Source organism: Parus major, chromosome 14 (genome assembly GCF_001522545.3).
Source record: "Parus major isolate Abel chromosome 14, Parus_major1.1, whole genome shotgun sequence".
Lineage (NCBI taxonomy): Eukaryota > Metazoa > Chordata > Aves > Passeriformes > Paridae > Parus > Parus major.
The window spans coordinates 9,214,243-9,232,595 of record NC_031783.1 but is presented as its reverse complement, the minus strand read 5'-3'; the positions used below and the strand labels follow the sequence as shown (position 1 = coordinate 9,232,595).

General features: G+C 40.2%; 1 protein-coding gene across 2 annotated transcripts; it reads left to right on the top strand.

Moving 5' to 3' along the window:
• Positions 1–6: 6 nt before the first annotated feature.
• USP42 (ubiquitin specific peptidase 42) lies at positions 7–18,316 on the top strand. Of its 2 annotated transcripts, none has more exons than XM_015642547.2 (17): positions 7–92; positions 3,640–3,877; positions 4,649–4,849; positions 5,914–6,024; positions 6,189–6,291; positions 6,456–6,523; positions 6,687–6,757; positions 7,298–7,380; positions 8,679–8,790; positions 9,174–9,314; positions 9,522–9,622; positions 10,079–10,217; positions 10,875–11,603; positions 11,969–12,054; positions 12,674–14,170; positions 14,650–14,936; positions 17,238–18,316. In XM_015642547.2, exons 2-17 carry the CDS (start codon positions 3,649–3,651, stop codon positions 17,276–17,278), a joined length of 3,999 nt encoding a protein of 1,332 aa, XP_015498033.1. In that variant the 5' UTR covers positions 7–92; positions 3,640–3,648; the 3' UTR covers positions 17,279–18,316. The 2 variants fall into 2 exon arrangements, with proteins under 2 accessions (XP_015498033.1, XP_015498034.1); XM_015642548.2 differs by lacking the exon at positions 7–92 and adding an exon at positions 726–810.
• The last annotated feature ends 37 nt before the right edge of the window (positions 18,317–18,353 follow it).

Genomic DNA, 18,353 nt, shown 5'->3' with positions numbered 1-18,353 from the left:
CGGACTGTAACAGTAGGCGGAGCGGGCCGGGCTGAGGCGGGGGCTGCGGCGAGGGGGACCCGGCAGCGCCGAGTCAAGCGGGGCCGAGCCAGGTAATGGGGCTGGGGGGCAGCGCCGGGCCCGGCGGCGGCCCCGGCACAGCCCGGCGGCACCGCGTGCGCCTCCCGCCTGGAAATCAATGGGCCGGGGGGAGGGGCCGGCCCGGGAAAGGGAAGGGAAAGAGACCGGCGGGAGCAGCCGGCTCAGCCCAGCCCACCGCGCCGGGGCGCGGGCCGGGCGCTCGGCCGCTGCCCTCCTGGCTGGCGGGCAGCCGGAGGGGGTGGGACCCCCGGGCGGGGCGGGGCGCCGTCCCCAGCACGCGGCGGAGGGACCCAGCCCCGCCGCCGCCGCCACCCCCTGGGCCGGCGGGACCGGCCCCCTCCCGGCGCGGCGGTGCCTCCGTGCCCGCCCTCTCCGTTACGCGCCGGGGTCCCGCCGGCGCCCGCATCTCCTTCCTCCTACTCCTGCTGCTGGCGGCGTGGGGGACTCGGCGTGGTTCCCCCGCGTCCCGGCGCAGGCGGGAGGGCGGCCGGGACGCCCCGGCCCCGTGTTCGGCGCTCGGGAGCGGCGCTGTGCCCCGCCTGGCCCCGCGTTGTTCCCGCTCTGCGCGGCGGTGGCGGCTGCCGCGGCCCCTCCGCCCCGTGCCCGGGGGGCTCCGCGCTCGCTTCGCCGCCCCCCGCCCCCCCCGCGTTGCCATGGGCACGGAGCCGCCGTTGGGCGCCGCCGCGGTGGTCCTGCCCCCGGGCCGGAATGGGACGCGGGCCCGGACAGGTCAGCACGGGGCCGGGCGGCGGAGGCGGCATGGCACGGGAGGGGAGCCGCGGGGCAGAGGGGCCTGGCAATCTGCGGGTTAGAGGGAGAAGGGCGAGGCGGGAGCTCCTTCAGGGCCGGCTCCCGGCCCCCCTCGCCTGCGTGTCGGGATGGGTTTTGTTTTGTGTGTGTTTGGGCTCTTGCCGCGCTGAGCGCGGACATGTTGCGTGCGGTGCCCGTCCCTGCCTCTGCCAGCGGCCTTTTACTGCCGGTGTCAGAACGTTTTCGGGAAGCGGGTTCCCGCAGAAAGGCAGAGCGCAGGAAACCGGTTCGGTGTTGCGGGCTTGGCGGTGGCGGTACCGGGGCGGGCGGTTCGGTTGTGAGTGGATTCGGGGGCTCGGGGCCGCCCGGAGCGAGGCGCTCGCGGACGCTCGCGGCGCTGGGTTCGGTCCCGCCACAACCAACGGCCCCGGGATACAGAGCTCGGAACTGCCCCGCGCCGAGCGCTCCACGCCGCCTGCTCAGCAGGGTAAACTCTTTAATTACTTTCGCCTCTGCTGCCTTTCATTTTGTAATGAAAGTAAAACCAGCGCGGGGTGTGTGTTTGTGTTCCGCGCTGCCCCGGGTTGTTTTTGCTCCCGGCGGCATGTGCGGTGCGGTCGGTGATGGAGCGAGGTGACTCTGCCTGGGCTTCTCCTGGAGTAGTTTCTTCCTGCTTCTTGTTTCTGCCTCGGTGTTGCCATGTGCGGCTCTTGTTTTTTACTCTCGCTGCTGGAAGTGTTTGGTTTGTACTGAGATAAAGGCGCATACTCCCTGGCTGAACGCGGTTCTGTGAAGGGGATCTGGTATAAAACCCTCCCGAGCTGTGATTTATTGTATGCAAAGCGGAGACCAAATATAAATATTTAGATTGGAGTATTAACTGATGCGTGTTGTGATGAGACTGAGAAAAAAGAATCTAAACAACGCTGATGCAACACTCCAAATGGGAGGAAAGCAACTGTTTGTTCTGTTTTGCTCCTCAGTATCATACTGGGAGAAGTCTGTTATGGGAATAGCAGAGGGGAAAAGTGCACAATACACATGGCAGTGTGAAATTCTGTTCAGCAGTGCTACAGGAACAGAACCTGTATTTACAGTGAACAGCAGGAGAGCAAAAATATCTGTGTAATGTTTATGCTACTTCGTCAAAGATATGTTATATTCAAATTATTATATTGACAGATTTTTAAGAAGTGGTGGATCTGAGTTATTCTTGACATCCGTTGATATTTGCAGGTGTCTAGTGTTTGATATCTGGTAATCAGTTGTCAAAACTAAATTAGCAGCACTAACCACTAAATTGCTACACAATTGTCAAAATAAACTTTAAAATATGTGAGGCTTCCCTCATTGGTCAGTATAAGGCCAAAGCTTTTTGTGATAATGTTCTTCTGTTTTCTTTTCACTCCAGTCTTGATTCTGGTTTTTGTCCTGCAAATAAGTTCCAAGTATGTTGTTGAAAGCCCTTCTCTTTCCATCAGGAAAAGCAGATGTCACCAGTATCTGCAATTTGGAGTCTGGATCTTACCTGAAAATCACTAAGCCCAAGAACTGTCATCTTAGTCTTTGAAATGGGCAAGGGTGTCCTCATTTTTCAGTAAAATGAATGAATTTTCCATTTTTTGTATGTTATCATCTCTAAAATGGAAAATGTGTACAGAGTAGATTTTAAATTGAAAATTTAGTGGGGAAAAAATCTAATTAAAGGTTCCACACATGATTTGTCTTTTGTGGGATCAGAAGTTCTGTGATTTACCGTGCTTTGTTTATTCTACCCGAAGTTTGATCATTAGCAATCAAGGTGTGCCATGAGTCTGAAACTGCTTCATGCTATGTTCTCTCAGTTATTTTAATATTACAAAGCAGGCTATACTTTAAACCCTCAGTTAAGTTTATAGTTTCCCTAAACTTAAAAAGGCCCTATATGTTATAGTATGATAGTAGTAAAAATTTACATATAGGAGTTGATAATTGATCATGTAATTATTCAGCAGCTTACTATGCACACAAAATTACACATATTTAAATAGGTACCATCTTGAAACATAATCAGCATTTTGTAAAGGACTTAGTATCAGTTACTGCCTTTATTCTTGAGGGCTGTGGATTTGATTTGCTTTCTTTTGCAGTCATCATTTGCTTTTTATAGTTTACATTTTTTTTTTCCCTGGCAAAACAACTTTGTATAAGTAGAACTGAAAAAGATGCTTTTTAATTCAACTCCTTGGTTTATAAGTAAGCATTGTAAATGATGGGTACAAAATACCACAAAGAGTGCTGCCAAAATTGTATCCAAACAAATACTTCTTGGAAGGGCAGAAGAAATCTAGGTGGAAATTTGTGGGTGTTCTATTGCTCTTCTTTCCCAATATTTCTCAGAGCTGTATCCCATCCTGTGTCATCAGGGGTGTGTAGTTCCCAGGAGTGGGAAGATGTTGGCTAAACAATTCCTCCTGGATCTCAATGAGCCAACACTTGACTGTGCCACACCTCACAGCTTCTTTTAAGAAAAAGAACTTGGTAACTATAGTGGTTTAAAATCCCATGAAAGTGTAGGAAATGCTATCAATCAGATGTTAAAAACAATATTGAGACAGTTATTATGGAAAAAATTACTTTCTGCGTTTAGTTGTGTGTTGGGTGGAAATTTTTTTTGAGTTTTGGGGTTTTGTTCCCTTGTTTGTAATCGTTCTTAGCTGTTCAATTCTTCACGTTCCTTGATGCTAAGTGACAGGATTTCTCTTGGTCTTTCCTTTCTGGAATACTTTGGATGTTCTTATGCCAAACAGAATTTTTGCCTTCTTACAGATATGAACAATGACCATAGTTAACAAGCCAAAATCTTCAAAGTCTAAAAAATCTTCCTCAAGACGGTCTGACAAATCTATGAAACCCCGTACTAAAAAAATGACGTCACGCACTGCAAGTTTGGGCCGGGTACCCCCTACTGAAGAATCAAACAAAGTCTCTGTGGACAAAGGTCCTGGGGGGCATATTTATTGTAGATCATCTCAAAAATCAAAGCCTTTTGCCCAAAGAGATCTAGGTAAGTGTCTTCTGTCCTTCCTGCTTTTTATTAAAAACAAAACCAAAGCAGAAGCATATTTTAGTTGTTGTATTGCTATAAAATGGGACTACAGTGAATCAGGAGTTCAGCCACAGACTTCAATTTTCTGCATCCCCCAAGGCAGCTGCAGGGATAGGTGTTGCAGAACTTGGGTTTATCTATTTACAGTTGATTTGTAAAGTATTTTTTATTTACGTAAAATCAAATAAGGGGGGCTTTTCATAATGCTCAGCTGTACCTAGGTCTCTTCTGTTCTGGAGAGAATAGTACATTTTACCTTGTCTATTCATGGCTTCCATTATTCACAAGTCTTTGAATCATAACAGTGCCTGGGAAGAGATCTGATATCTATGGGGTTACTTTTTGTGCTGCTTACTTGTTTGTCTGTCTCAGTTCTTTTTACTGCATAACCACCAGTGTGTGAGTTTGTGGTTTAAGTTACAATAATGAAAAAGCCAATAATTTAATTAAGATATTAAAGGATATAGAGATAAAGAAATTGGGTACTAAAATCAGAGTGGTAGTTTGTGTCTTTTCTTATAAGAGTTAAAACAGATGAATAAACCATTGTCCAAAAGAGAGTGTTCACCAGCAAATTCACATGGCAGTGTTAAAGCTGTGCATCATGTGTTGCTGTGTTTTGGAGTAGAGCTGGTTCTTCAGGCTGCTCATGCAGAATCCTACTTTTTTAAATAGCCTCTTTAAAACAAAGCCAGTACAACTCTTTTTTAAAATACAAATTTCTTGTAGTTGTTAATGATGGGATTGCTCCGCCACAAAGAATTCTTTTTCCGCCTGAGAAAATCTGTATGGATTGGCAACAAACACAAAGTGTTGGAGTTGGACTACAGAACCTCGGCAACACATGTTTCCTTAATTCTACTCTCCAGTGTTTGACCTACACACCTCCTCTTGCCAATTACATGCTTTCACTTGAGCACACCAAGTCATGTGAGTATTTTCTAACACTATAAATCTGTTGGACAGCTCCGAAGGTGGAAGAAAAACAGGGGCTCTCTGAAGAAAACTCTTAGTTGCCCTATTTTGTCTGTAGAAGCAGGTTTTGAACACAATCTTAAAGGTCTTTTCCAGGTAAATGATTCTAGGATTCTGCTAACAGGAGGCTCAGAATTATAGGAGGAATATAAAGTGAATTTGTTAATTTCATGTGCCACAGTAAAACTTAAAGAAAAGATCATTTCTTGCTTCATGTGAATAATAAAGTACATTGTAAAGTGAGGCATTTGATGAACAATTGGCATTTGGGTTTCCTGCTGGTAGAAAGGTGATAAAATTTGGGATGTTGGTATTGAAGATTCTTAGTCTTCACAGCCGAGATACTGCAGTGCAGTAATACCGTGATAAATTATATGTTCAATGTTGACCCATTAAAAAACCCAAACATTCTAGAAAATGCTACAAACTAATCTCTTATGAACTGAAATAGAAATCTAAGGGGGGGACTGTATTAAAAGTAGGCTGATTTTATTCTAAATAATTGTTTGTATTTTTTAAACCCTGGAATTTGTGTTCTTTGAATTTTGATTTATACTTGACTTTTAAGCCTAGGGGAGGTTATTTTTATATCCATAAATGTGGGATTTATTCCTAAGGCACCTGTATGCTTTCTAGTCTGGTATCTTAATATGTATTCCTAGAAGTTTATGTTTTATCCCCATATAAAAATTATTTCAGTTAAGAATCATGGAATCCTTGGAAGGAACCTTCAGAATTATTTAGTTCCAATCCTCTGCCATGGGCAGGGACACCTTCCAATGGGGATGTTCCAGGCCAGGTTGGATGGGTCTTTGAGCAGCCTGGTCTGTGATTTAAAGACTTATTCTGTACAGTTCTGTATGATAAAATTCCACAAAACTGTTGGGATATTGACCCCTTAGGAGAAAGTAAAGTGACATTGCACCTACAACTTGGATTGTTATTATTTTGGGGTGAGGTGGGTTTTTTTTTAAGCAATATGTATTTGACTAAAATGGAATGCTTTCTTCTTTCCCTAGGTCATGTAGAAGGATTCTGTATGATGTGCACAATGGAAAGTCACATCAACCAGGTCCTGTGTTGTTCTAATAATGCCATCAAACCTACGTCTGTTATCAATGGCCTTAAAAGTAAGTAGCTTGATATAGGTTTATTTTTATTTTTTTTAAATTTTACAGTGAGTTATTTGATGCATATAAATAATTTTGATATTTTAAAGAAGAGGTATTTTAGAAATGTATGTTTTCTTTCATTCTTTAAGAAATAAATATATGATAACCTTCTTATTTATTAGGAATAGGAAAACATTTCCATTTTGGCAGTCAAGAGGATGCACATGAATTCTTATGCTTCACTGTTGATGCTTTGCAGAAAGCTTGCTTGAATGGGAGCACCAAGTAAGCATAGAATAATTAAATTTAAATTTTCCCTAGCCCCTCTTACTACTTTATTTACTATAATGAATTAAAATTTGTCCTTGTATTTCATAAAACAAAAAATTGTTTGAGGAATTAACTCTGTGCTTTCAGTCTTCTGAGGTCTGACTCTAATTTATTTCCAGATTAGACAGATCTTCTCAAGCCACCACACTTATTTATCAAATATTTGGAGGATATCTAAGATCTCGAGGTACCTTTTTAAAAATTTTACTGTCTTTTAAAGTGATCTGTGTCTTTTTGTCTGTCTGTAGCAAGGAAGTTTATAGTTTGATTAAAGTAATGTGTATTAATAATTAAAATTCATGCAGTTAGTCTCATTCACATGATGTTAAGAATTTGTATTTTGATTCCAGTAAAGTGCTTGAACTGCAAAGCAGTGTCGGATACGTACGAGCCATTTCTTGATGTTACTTTGGACATAAAGGTAAGATGTTTGTGAGCATGGGCTGAGACGTGTAAAGGCTTGTAGAGCATTGTAAAATAAAGTAATTTTGCTTAGAACCTTATCTTGTTGAAATAAAACAGCTTGGTGGTGGATGGTGGTGGATTGGACTTTGTTGTTCTGTGGAAGCCATGGAAATGCTCTCCATGTTTGGATTGGATTTAAGCTGGAAAAATAATAATTATGACTACACAAACAATGATATAATCATTCTTCTCAATTATTCTACTTCAATATACATCTATTGTTAGACTGATGGGTTTGATTTTTCTCATTACTGATGCCAAGGTACACCACAGAATACTGTCTGGCACTGCAAAATTTATTTATTTTGAAGTGGGATCATTTTGAAATGAGGTAAATACTCAATGAACTCTGTTTCTGTCTCCTCCTTCATGGTGTTTGCTGGTTCACAGTAGGCCACTTAAATATAAACCAGCAAGGTTCTCATGTAAAGTGCTTGTAAGTGCTTGAAATTTTGTATTTCTTGTGACTTAATGTTCTACTTTCTTCCTCATCCAGGCAGTTACATCCGTCACCAGAGCTCTAGAACAATTTGTGAAACCTGAACAGCTGGATGGTGAAAATAGCTATAAATGTAGCAAGTAAGATTATTATTAATTACACCTTAATACAAGATACATGTTCAATGCAGTGCATGACTTGGAGGATAAGTTATCTCTTGACTTTATTTAGCAATAAAACAGACATGGTTTGCTGTTTCATTTAGGTTTGTTTACATAACTAATATACTGAAATAATTCTAAGCTTGTAGAATAATGCATTTGTTTCTAAATGAGTAATTTTTATATTTCTGTTTGAATATTTGGAAATACATTATAAGAATTGTATTGCTCACATCAGACTTTTGTTCCTAATGCTGTCTGTGCTGGGGCTTGTCAGCCTTCCTAAGTGTGAAGCTGCACCCTAAAATACTCATGGCCAGAAGCTGAAAGGCATGTCTGATAAGAAGTGGTGAGCTGGAGCACAGGGATATGGACAAGGATTTGGGGTGGGAGGCAACATCAGCTTAGTCACACACAAAACCAGAAGTTCAGTCTTTTTGTGAGTTTGAAAATAAAGGTTTGGTGTATGTACAGTGTCATTTCTATTGCTGGCAAACTATTATATTGGTTTTCAGTTTTTTTGTTTTCTACCATTGTTTTTTCTAATAAGGATTACTACTGCCTGAAACCTCCATCTCTAAATACAAGTTTCAGAATTTTATAAACCACTTTTTTTTTTCTTATTCTGGGTGTCTCTCTTGTTTTGTTCATTGGCTTTCTCCATCAATTTGGAATTCTGTGCCTTGTATTTTGACATCAGTTTGAAAAGAGGCTATTAAATTCATTCTGTTTGTTAGCTCTCAGCAGTATTTTTCTTGACAATGTAAAGTGACATGTTTCAGTCTTTGTGCTGATGGTTGCATTTCAGTACTTAGTCTGTACCTTCTTTGAGTGTGCTGTAAAACAAACAAAATTAACCATTTTGTTTTGAAGGACTCCAGAGGGTTTCAGTCTTTCCAGGCAACCTCAGTACAAGAAAACTCAATATTGTCCAATATCTGCCTCTTGCAGAATGGCTGTTTCCTTCCAGTGATTTTTTTACCTTCTTTACTGCCATACCTTTTTCACATAAGAAAGATACATGTTCAGGTGTTTATTTGGCTATCAAGAAATAATGTCCTAAATCCTTTATTCTTTTTTCTTTAGAGCTGTCTCTATTATCCTGCTATGTTCTATTAACAAAGCTGAAATGCAGTTTATGGATTTAAGAAAAGGTCTAACATATTATACAAGCAAAATACCATTCAAATAGCATAAGCATGAGAGATGAAAACTTGTTTGACTTCGGGGTGAGAAAAGAATATACTGTTAAAAATATGTCTGTGCTTGTTTTTAAGGTGTAAAAAGATGGTTCCAGCATCAAAGAGATACACGATACATCGCTCTTCCAATGTTCTCACAATATCACTGAAAAGATTTGCAAATTTTACAGGTGGAAAGATCAACAAGGTATGTTTGCAGCTGGAATGCTGCTTTATCTTCTCGAAATGGACATTTCCCAAAGATGAATACTCATTTTAAAGTTGTTCACATTTCAGGCAGTAACTACAGTGCAAGAGAAGTCAATATAACAATTTAGCAACTGTGGCTGTTATTTTCTTTTTTAATAGTAATAGAGTTCCTGTGTGACCATAAGAACATACCTTACCCTTAAAGAGCTCATTCTATAGAAAATAGCTCCCTGTAGCTTAAGTTATTAAATCTTGTTTCAGAGAACAGGCATTTTCAAGTGAATTTAGAAATATATTTATATAGTCCTAGTCTGTGTCTTTTTCAGGCTGTTCCATGAAGTATTTCAGGATAACTTTTGAATCTTCTTTGTCTTTGTTTAGGATGTAAAATACCCTGAATATTTGGATCTTCGAGCATATATGTCCCAATCTATTGGAGAACCCCTCATCTATGCTTTATATGCAGTTCTTGTACATAGTGGCTTCAACTGTAATGCTGGACATTATCTCTGCTTCATAAAGGTAGACATCAGCTCAACTTCTAACAAAATAAAATCTGTGCTGGAAAAGAAATTAAAATGTTACTGGTAACCACTGGTTTTAGGGGAAAACATTGCATCATGTGCTTTGTTTGCTTTGTTTTGGTATGCTTTGTTCTGCAGTGCTCTATCTGTGATGTTCTTTGGAACACATGCAATTCATCTGAAGATATTCTGTCTTTGTTTGCAGGCTGGTAATGGACTTTGGTACCGAATGAATGATGCCTCAGTAGAGCTTTCTGATATCAAAACAGTTCTCAATCAGCAAGCTTACGTGCTTTTTTATATCAGGTAATAACACCACATGTGCTCAAACATTTTTACCATCAAGTTGCTGATATTTTTTTTTTTTCTTTTCAAGTATTTTTCTTTTTACCCTAGGAAAATATTACTATTTGTATATTTCTAAGTGGAAATTCCCTGTGTCATTTACTACCTTTCATTGCTTCACCTTAAACTTCTGCACTTGCATATGCTGCTTTCTGTCTGCTCTCTGTAGCTGGCCAGTTTAGGAAAGAGGAGAAATCATGGCCATAGATGATGTGAGGCTGAATCATTGCTCTGGAAAGGACAGACTACATTGCGTATAGACCATTATCTAATCTTCAGTTTGTAGTCTCGCCTAAATCTTCCAGATGTGTCTTTCATGTCATATACAGTTGCTATGAGATTAGATGGGATTAGATGGGCTGGGGTTTAATCCAGGCTGAAAGAAGAGCTCTGAGCTAAGGTCCCTTCTCTCCCAAGGCGCTACGATTTGACGCTGGGGGAGCGAGCCTTTTACCTGCCCGCGCCTTCCTACCCCCGCTCCTTCCTCGGCCAGCGCGGAGCCAACAGCAAGCAGGCTGCATTCATGGGACCACGGCTGCCTCCTCACATGATTAAGGTAATTGGAGAGGGGCAGATAATAGCACCAAATTGTAGTGGGTTTTAATGCGGGGTGGGGTTTTTTGAGTTGTATGTTCCCTTCCACACTGCAGGTTTTTTCACAGCCATCATGCTAGAGCCAGAGTTATTCAAATCCTTAATTGTGCAGCCATGCTACTTCATTACTTTACCCTTCCAGCTCAACTTTTTAAAGCCTGAGAGCTGTGTTCTCAAGACAATTTGTCTATTAATGCCTAAATAATTTAAATTTAAAAAGTAGTCTATTAATGCCTAGGTAATTTTAATTTAAAAAGTAAATATCTACCCTGTCCTTATCAGTGCTTAGTTGAGCCAGTGATAGAATACAAATTGTCTTGTCCCTGAGCACTAGCAGAATTATTCCAGTGCTGTCGGGGAGTGTTTAAAAAGGAAAATAAAATGTTTTTTTAATAGCTTTCTTAAATTATGTGGTGGGTGTCAAACTGATGCTGATTTGATACCAAAGGCAGAATTTACACACACCTGTTGGACGTGCATTTTTATCAGAAGGGAGGTGAGGTTTCTTCTTAGGTGTTGAGGCAATCTGTAGAACTATTTACTATGAGAATTGAATGTTGTTAAACTTCCAATGCTGTGTATTTGAACATATCCATCTTAAAAATCTCTTCAAATGCAGAGTTCAAGTCGTATAAATGGAAATGGACCCTTAAAAGAGGATCCCAGTACTGTGGGTGTTGCTGTAAAAAGGCCATCTTCAGCTCCACCAACAGCTTGTGTTCAAAACTGGGCAATTTCCAGGCCTCCAATGACAGACCCTTCCAAAACGCAGAAGATCACGATCAGTATTCACAACAAGCTGCCCACACGGCAGGCGGTGTCGCAGGCAGAGTGTCCGAGCAGCGCTGTGGAGGAGGAGGATCTGAAGCCCATTCCTTCAGCCACAATTACAAACTCTTCCGCAGCAGAGCCTACCTCAAACCTCTCCACAGTGTCAGTTGCTACTAATGTCTCCAAGCAGGAGGTTCCTGATGAAATCTTTGTTGAGCCAGCAGTGAATGGAAACCCCAAGCTCTGTTCTGATAACATGGTCCCTTACGGTGCAGAACCTTCAGGAAAATCCGAGGAGTCAAAGGGCTTGTTCAAAAGGAATTGCAACGTCATATCTTCCAATGGAATTCTGATTGGGAAGGTGGTCCGTACATTGCATAATTCCCATTCATCCTGTCAGAATGCTGAAGAAAGATCCCAGCATGAGCTGCCAAAAATTGATTCCCTAAATGGTGCTATTAGTTTAGATAATGAATATAAAGAAAATGGACTGAAACTTGATGATTCCACTTGCCAAGTCCAACCCGTTAAACCTTCTGAGATTTTCTTCTCTAAAGCAAATGGAGTGCTTGAAACGGTGAGTTACATTTGTTCATCTGGACTTTCTCACCGATGATACATTAAATATTCATGAGCACTGCAATGTGGAATACCAAGAAAACACAGCACAAACTTTATTCTAACCCTTTGTGCTGTTATCCCACTGAATTTGCAGAGCTGAAGTGACATATGACATATGTCAGCATAAGAGAAGTTTGGGAAGATAATACTTCATAAGTTTCATAAAATACATTTTTGGGAGAAGGGGGATGATGTGTAAAGTGGTTCAGGTAACTCAGTGTAATCTTGTTTAACATCTAATGTTGAAAGTTTGTCAGCAGTACTTTTCTACTAAAAATAGCTTTTTATTTCCCTTGGTTAACTTTTGTGTTTTAATTGTAGATGCCTAAAGCTTTGTCACCAGATCCTCAAGGTATCTTAGACTCTCTTACGTACACCCAGCTGAACAGCTTGTCGGAAGAAAAAAGGTAAAATGACTACACTCTAATTAAAAGAAGATTTCATACAAGTTTATTACATTTATTACAACTAATACTACTAAAGAGATTTACATCTCTACAGAGAATTCCACACTGTATATCTGGCATTGCAAACATCAGCACTGGGCACTCATTATTCTGATAATAAATACAGGCAGGTGCCTCCTGTAAAACTTTCACAGGATGTTTTTACATTTTTCTTACATTGTCCAGAATACTTTTTCTATTCCTCTTTTCCTTTTTTGCATCCTAGCATGGGTGAATATAAATTCCCACAATCTGCTCTCCCACTTGGGAGAGTGGGAAATCTATGTTTACCTTTTTTTCTAATTGGGTGAAGAGCAAATATGTTCTGGCTATTGATGAGATTCAGAGCTGCAAGTGGAAGGAGTTGGGTGTGCTGGAGATGGGTGTTTTAAGGCAAGACCTGCAGAACTGAGAGAAGAAAAACTTCGCATGGGAGCTGAGGGAGGTGTAAGAATGGTTTTCTAAAGACATTGTCTTTCAGAGTTCTGCATTAGCCACTTTTTTACTTTAGGAGATTTTACTCCTAACATCTTTTAGATAGACTTTTTCAAGTTAAAAATATGTTTTTATTTTTGTGCAGTGTCTCTGGATCTCAGAAATCTTCTGACAATGATGGAGTTATGGAAACTGTAGTGATGGAAGCACTGTTTGCCTATGAAGAATCCAGGAAGGTTCCTTCCAACTTTAGCTGTGAGGTTGAGAAACTTTTTACTCAATCAGATTCTGAAACCATTTTTACCAAAGAAGAAGTTGCTGAAAGTATTATAACAAAAGCTGATAATGCACATCTCAATATCAATGGTCAGCACAAGGTTAGGAAAAAATCCTTGGATACTGAAGGTGAATTCCTTGGGCAGTGTGAGTCTGAAGACATCAGAGATAAAGACAAACTAAGAAGATCAAAAGAACCTGAACTCATTTCAAAAGAAAATTCTTTGTACATCAAAGGGTCTCCTGAGAGCAAAGAGAAATTAGGGCAAACTTCCTCTATAAAGCCTGACATTGAATGTAGTTCTAAAAAACTTGCATCTCTAGATATTACAGATAAATGCCAAGATACAAAGGACATTTCTAATAACTATGTAGAAGTACCACCCGTTAATGACTCTTCTATTACAAAGCTGGATAAAGTATTGGAAAGTCAATTTTCTAGAGCAGATGAGGGACTGGGTAATAAAGTATGTGAAGATGATGATAAACATATGAAAAAAAATAAGAAAAAAATCCATGACTCTAAAAGGACTGACAAAGAGCATTACCGGAGAAAGAGAGAGAACTCGGACACCGAGGAGAAGGAGAGACAAACCAGAAACAAACCAGATGATCATTCCCACAGGAGGAGGAGCTCTCACAGCATGGAAACAAACAAGCAAAGCCGTCATAAGCAGGAGTACTGCAGTGAGAGCAAGTACAGATCCTCCCACAACGAAAGAAACAGTCCCAGTAATGGCAGGAGCTCAGGAAAATATTCTCGTTACAGATCCCGAAGCAGAGAAAGGACAGATCCAGACAGGAATAGGTATTATTATTCCAAAGGAGACAGACCTTGGATTAGAGAAAGATACTATCAAGATGAACCACGGAGATGGGAAAAATGCAGATACTACAATGATTATTATTCCTCCCATGGAACAAGGGATGGTAGGGAGAGGAGGTCCTCTCATTGTGATAAAGACTATGACAAACTGAGCCAATCTTACAGCAGGTCACACAAGGATTATCATTGCAAAAGCAGATGGGCTCACAGCACACTCTCCCGAGAGGAGGATGTGCATCACTTCAGCAGCCACAGAGCAAACTTCCACCATTGTTCAGTACCTCAGCAGCACTCGGAAAAATACTCTCGTGAGAGGCACGCACTTCCACCAGTGTCAGCTCACTCAAATTTTGAGGACTCTTCCCGGGAAAATGAAAAAGAAAAACTAAGAAATGGCAAAAGAAAATACTCCCACCAAGAAGAAAGTGGAAGTGACATAGAAAAGAAATGCCGAAAGACAGATGACCAAAGAAACAAGAAGTATAAGAAGGTCAAGAAGAAAAAGAAGTCCAAAGATAAACATCGAGAGAAGGATTACAAGTAAGCAAGGATTCCAGCATAATCAGCAATTTTTTCCTAATTATTTTCTGGGTATTTCTCATGTCTGCCTTTTTTTCATTGTTTCTAAGTAACTTATCTGTCATAATGTGACGGGATCATGTTATTAGATTGGCCAAGAGAAGATAGGAAAGATGTTGCTGAATTGTGTTAGAACACTAGAGCTGGACAATGTAGTCAGAATAACATCTGCACACCGTTCTTGATTAGGTTACAATTTTTTTTAATTTTTTTTTTTAATTCCCCGTATGCCTGTTAACGATTTATGTACAAACCAGGACCTCTTGTCCTTCATTCTGAGGGCTTAAGGTTGCTGCATCTAAATTAAGTTAGATGTGCAGAAAGTACCACAAAGTAGCAGACACTCTGCAAGTCGTCACCTGTGGTAAATAAATAACATTTCATATATACATCAAGTGCCACATCTGTTTTTCTATTTTTAACTTGCATGTTTCCTTCAGACTTTATGATTTGGATTGCTCAGTGCTCCACTTTGACAATGACAATCGCAAACATAAGAAAAAGAAGAAAAAGAAGAAGCACGACAGGAAAGACTTATTGGAATATTTAGATCCTCGTTTCCAGAAGAAGACATGGGAGAAGAAGGAAGAATCCCGTCCTCCAGATGACCATTTATGTGAGCAATACAGAAACCAGGGCAGTAAACAACCCTACAAGGAAGAGAAGCCTTCTGGTGCAGGTGACAGCAAGAAATACAGCTCCATGGCATCCACTGAGTATGTCAGAGGTAAGGAGCCCTGGGGATGTTGGCAGGACTCTTTAAATTTAAACTCTTTAAATTTAAAGACAGGACAGTCTTTAAATGCTCATGTGATGAAACCCCTGTGTTTTATCACAGCTTCTAAACAGTATCATGCCAGGGGGTTGGAAACAGATGATCTTTAAGATCCCTTCCAACCCAAACCATTCCATAATTTAAATAAAATACTACATTCATCTGTTCATAGCATAGAAACAGGGCTGTTTGCTCACTCAGAATAACAGGAGTTGGTGATAATACTGAGATACTGTTAGTGCAGGTGTAGCTCTGGCTTCTCCTAAGCACAAACCTCCAGAGGACACTTCACAATTTAACACCTGGAGAGTGTTCAATGCCTGCTATTGTTTTATTCAGTTCTGGGGTTTTTCTGTTAAGTGTGGGCTTAACAATAAATAGGAGTGGGCTGAGGAAACAGCTCTTTCCCAGTTTTTAATGTTTGAAAAAGTCTGTTTGGTGCTTCTTAGAAAAAACCCAAGTACGAATTTGTGTGCCTGACTAAATTTACACTGAGCTCTCAGATGTTGCTTGTCATAATCTCAACTTGGGCTCGCAGTAGATAATTAGTTTAAATTAATTAGCTCTAAAATTATGCAATGAGGATGATTGCACGCTGCAACAAATTCAACATCTAAAATCAAACTTGACAACATTTCCCATGAAATTTTTGCTGAACAGAAGTGTTTATTATAGAAATAAAACCTTATTAAATGCCTATTTGACATAAACCAGTTCCAGCTACTCATCTATTTAAATAGAAAACCAAAACAATCCCCTATTTTACTCAAAGATAAGTGAAGTAATCCCTGAAGGAGACAACTCACTATCCAAAAGCAAGTTTCATTGTTAAATTTTCTACATTTTTTACCTACCCACTGTTTAAGAATTGGGTTAATGGTCAATGATAGTCCTGTTCATTTCTAGTCATGTTGAAATTGTCATTATAGCACAGCAAACAAAAGAATTAGAGAAGTTTAATCTTTAAATTATGGAACATTAAAATCTCTTTAATGGGGTTTCCACACTTAGGCAAATTGCCAGTCAGTGCACTGAATTCTTGCACTGAAAAATTTGCTCAAGGTAAAGGGGAAGTGCATTTGTGGAAAATGGATTGTCTTTTAAGACAGAGATAACCAAAAGTTCTATTCTAAAAATAAAGAGTGGAGGAAAAGTTGATTGTTCACCCATTATTCTTCAACAAGAAAAAATAATGAACTGAATTGAGGTCTTTCAAATCCTAATGTTGTAAAAGGAGACTTCTTTTATGACACTCATGTCCAAAATAACCCTTATTGCCCTAAAAGGGTCTGTTCTTGCTGACAATCAGCTCAACAGAATAAAATGCTTGTCTCAATAGTGGCTTGGCCTTAGTGGTTCTCTGGCCAGCAGAGGGCAAACTCGGGTTTTTCCAAATCAGTCAGGTTTAGGCAGGAATTAAATGTTCTGCATCTCCCTGCTCAGGGCAGGGCACTGAGGGTGCTGGGCTGTGCAAGGCAAGGAGAAAGAGCTGCTTGTTCACTGCTGAACGTTTTGCTCACAACATGAGGGAGACAAGGGCTGGCAAAAGCAGTTTAAGTCTTGAGAATTTTATTTCCTCAAGTCCATGGATGTTAATTAGCTCCATCTTCTGGAAGGTCAATCTTTTTTTTCTAAAATGAGTTTCAAGTAGGATTCTTTGAAGGATGGGAGCTGCTTTCAAAAGAGGCCACTTTGGCTGTGTTTTTAGAGTACTGAACGTCTCAAGGTAGGAACAGGCGAGGAACCATTAAGGAATTGTGAGGTTGTGCCTTTTCATCCGACTCCTGTTATTTTGAATAAATTAATAAGGGTGAAAATAGCTAGTGGTGAGTTGTGGTTTAAGAAAAATTTATACAGGAGTGGGGAAGGAGCAGCTTTGAAGCAGTTCTTTCCTACATTCCTACATGTTCTCTCCAGCAAGTTTCTGAAGGCTCTGCCTTTGTGGCTACAACTGGGTCAGCCTGACCACAAGATTGTTTTGTTCCTAAAACAAAGATGCTTTCTAGGCAAAACTTCAATTAAATTTGATTCAGCCAAGGTCCAGCGCTTGCTGTTAAAGCAGGTGGCTCTGTCCAGGTCAGCAGCCTTAGCCTAGAACTGGGCTGCAGTTGGTGTGTGAGGAAGTTGGATCCTGTCCTGAGGGAGCAGATGGAGCAGGGGCAGCTTTGAGCCTTGTCTTTTAGCAATCAAGCCCCTGAGAGTTTAATGTTTAATGTCACAGCAGGACTGACCTTGTTTCCTTTTGCCTTTCAGACGTGGAGCTGACTGATGAAAGCCTTCAATACTCAGACTGAACCCACCACCAACCCCAAGGACTTCTGACCACCAACCTCAGCAACTCTTCACCTTCAAAACCAACGACTTCTTACCTTCAAACCTGACATTACCAATAGTGACCATCAAAACTTAAAATTTATTATCAATTACCATCAAGACAAAATCCAGTCATAAGTGGTGCTTAACATTTCTGTACAGAATTTTACCATATAAGAACTTTTTTTTAGTTTTTAACTTGAGACTTTCTTTTTTAAAATATACTTCTAATCCAAAAGGGTGAAAACTTTTTACAACTGCTGAACATTGTAAATTACCACATAAATATCTCACTGAGCTGAGATAATGCCCTGGAATAGACCATCTCAAATGCTGCTTAATTACAGACTCAGGTTGACTTTATGTTATTCATGTAATGTTACTCCAAGTTAAGACATCTGGTGCAAGAGCGACCAGGAATTATAAAAGTTGCAACTGACAGTCTGTATATTTAATTTAAAGACTTATTTAAAACTTCACAAGTTTTGCAAGAGCTTCATTTTTATTTTTTTTTTTTCTGTGGTCTGACACTAGAAACTAATTTACTTCACAATTGAGTTATATTCAAGATCTGAAGAAAATCTTCTGGTTTTCAGCATTGTGAAACAACGAATATGCAGTTCTGAATGTATCTCTCAAGACTATTTGTATATTGTTCCATATGTTTTTATTACATTTTCTTAATATACTGTCATTTGTCTTAAGTCTCAGTTGTCTGTTTTGTCTCTCTAAAGTGTCTAGTTACAGACAAATTCATACTGTGATTTTTATTTTTATTATTAAATGCTATCAAACTGTGATGCACTTATTATTCACTGGTCCTGCATCAGGAGATGAGTGGGGAACCTGTATTAAATACAGTTCATCTGAATAATCTGTCTGGTTTATACAAGCTGTGTTGTTCAGAGATGTCTAAAGTTTGATCTTTGTTTTTTTAAAGATAAAAAGCACTTGCCCCACTGTAAATATATAGCATGTAAAATTTATATAGTATATAAATACAGCAAAGTTAAAATGGATTTTTACTTGAGTTTTACTTGAGTTATTTAACATGCA

What these genes read in the sequence shown, in the direction of transcription:
- USP42 (XM_015642547.2), top strand. Translation starts at nt 3,649, where the DNA reads ATGACCATAGTTAACAAGCCAAAATCTTCAAAGTCTAAAAAATCTTCC. An exon ending in ACTTGAGCACACCAAGTCAT is followed by an intron (nt 4,850 to 5,913) that starts GTGAGTATTTTC and finishes TTCTTTCCCTAG; the next exon opens with GTCATGTAGAAGGATTCTGT. An exon ending in CATCGAGAGAAGGATTACAA is followed by an intron (nt 14,171 to 14,649) that starts GTAAGCAAGGAT and finishes TGTTTCCTTCAG; the next exon opens with ACTTTATGATTTGGATTGCT.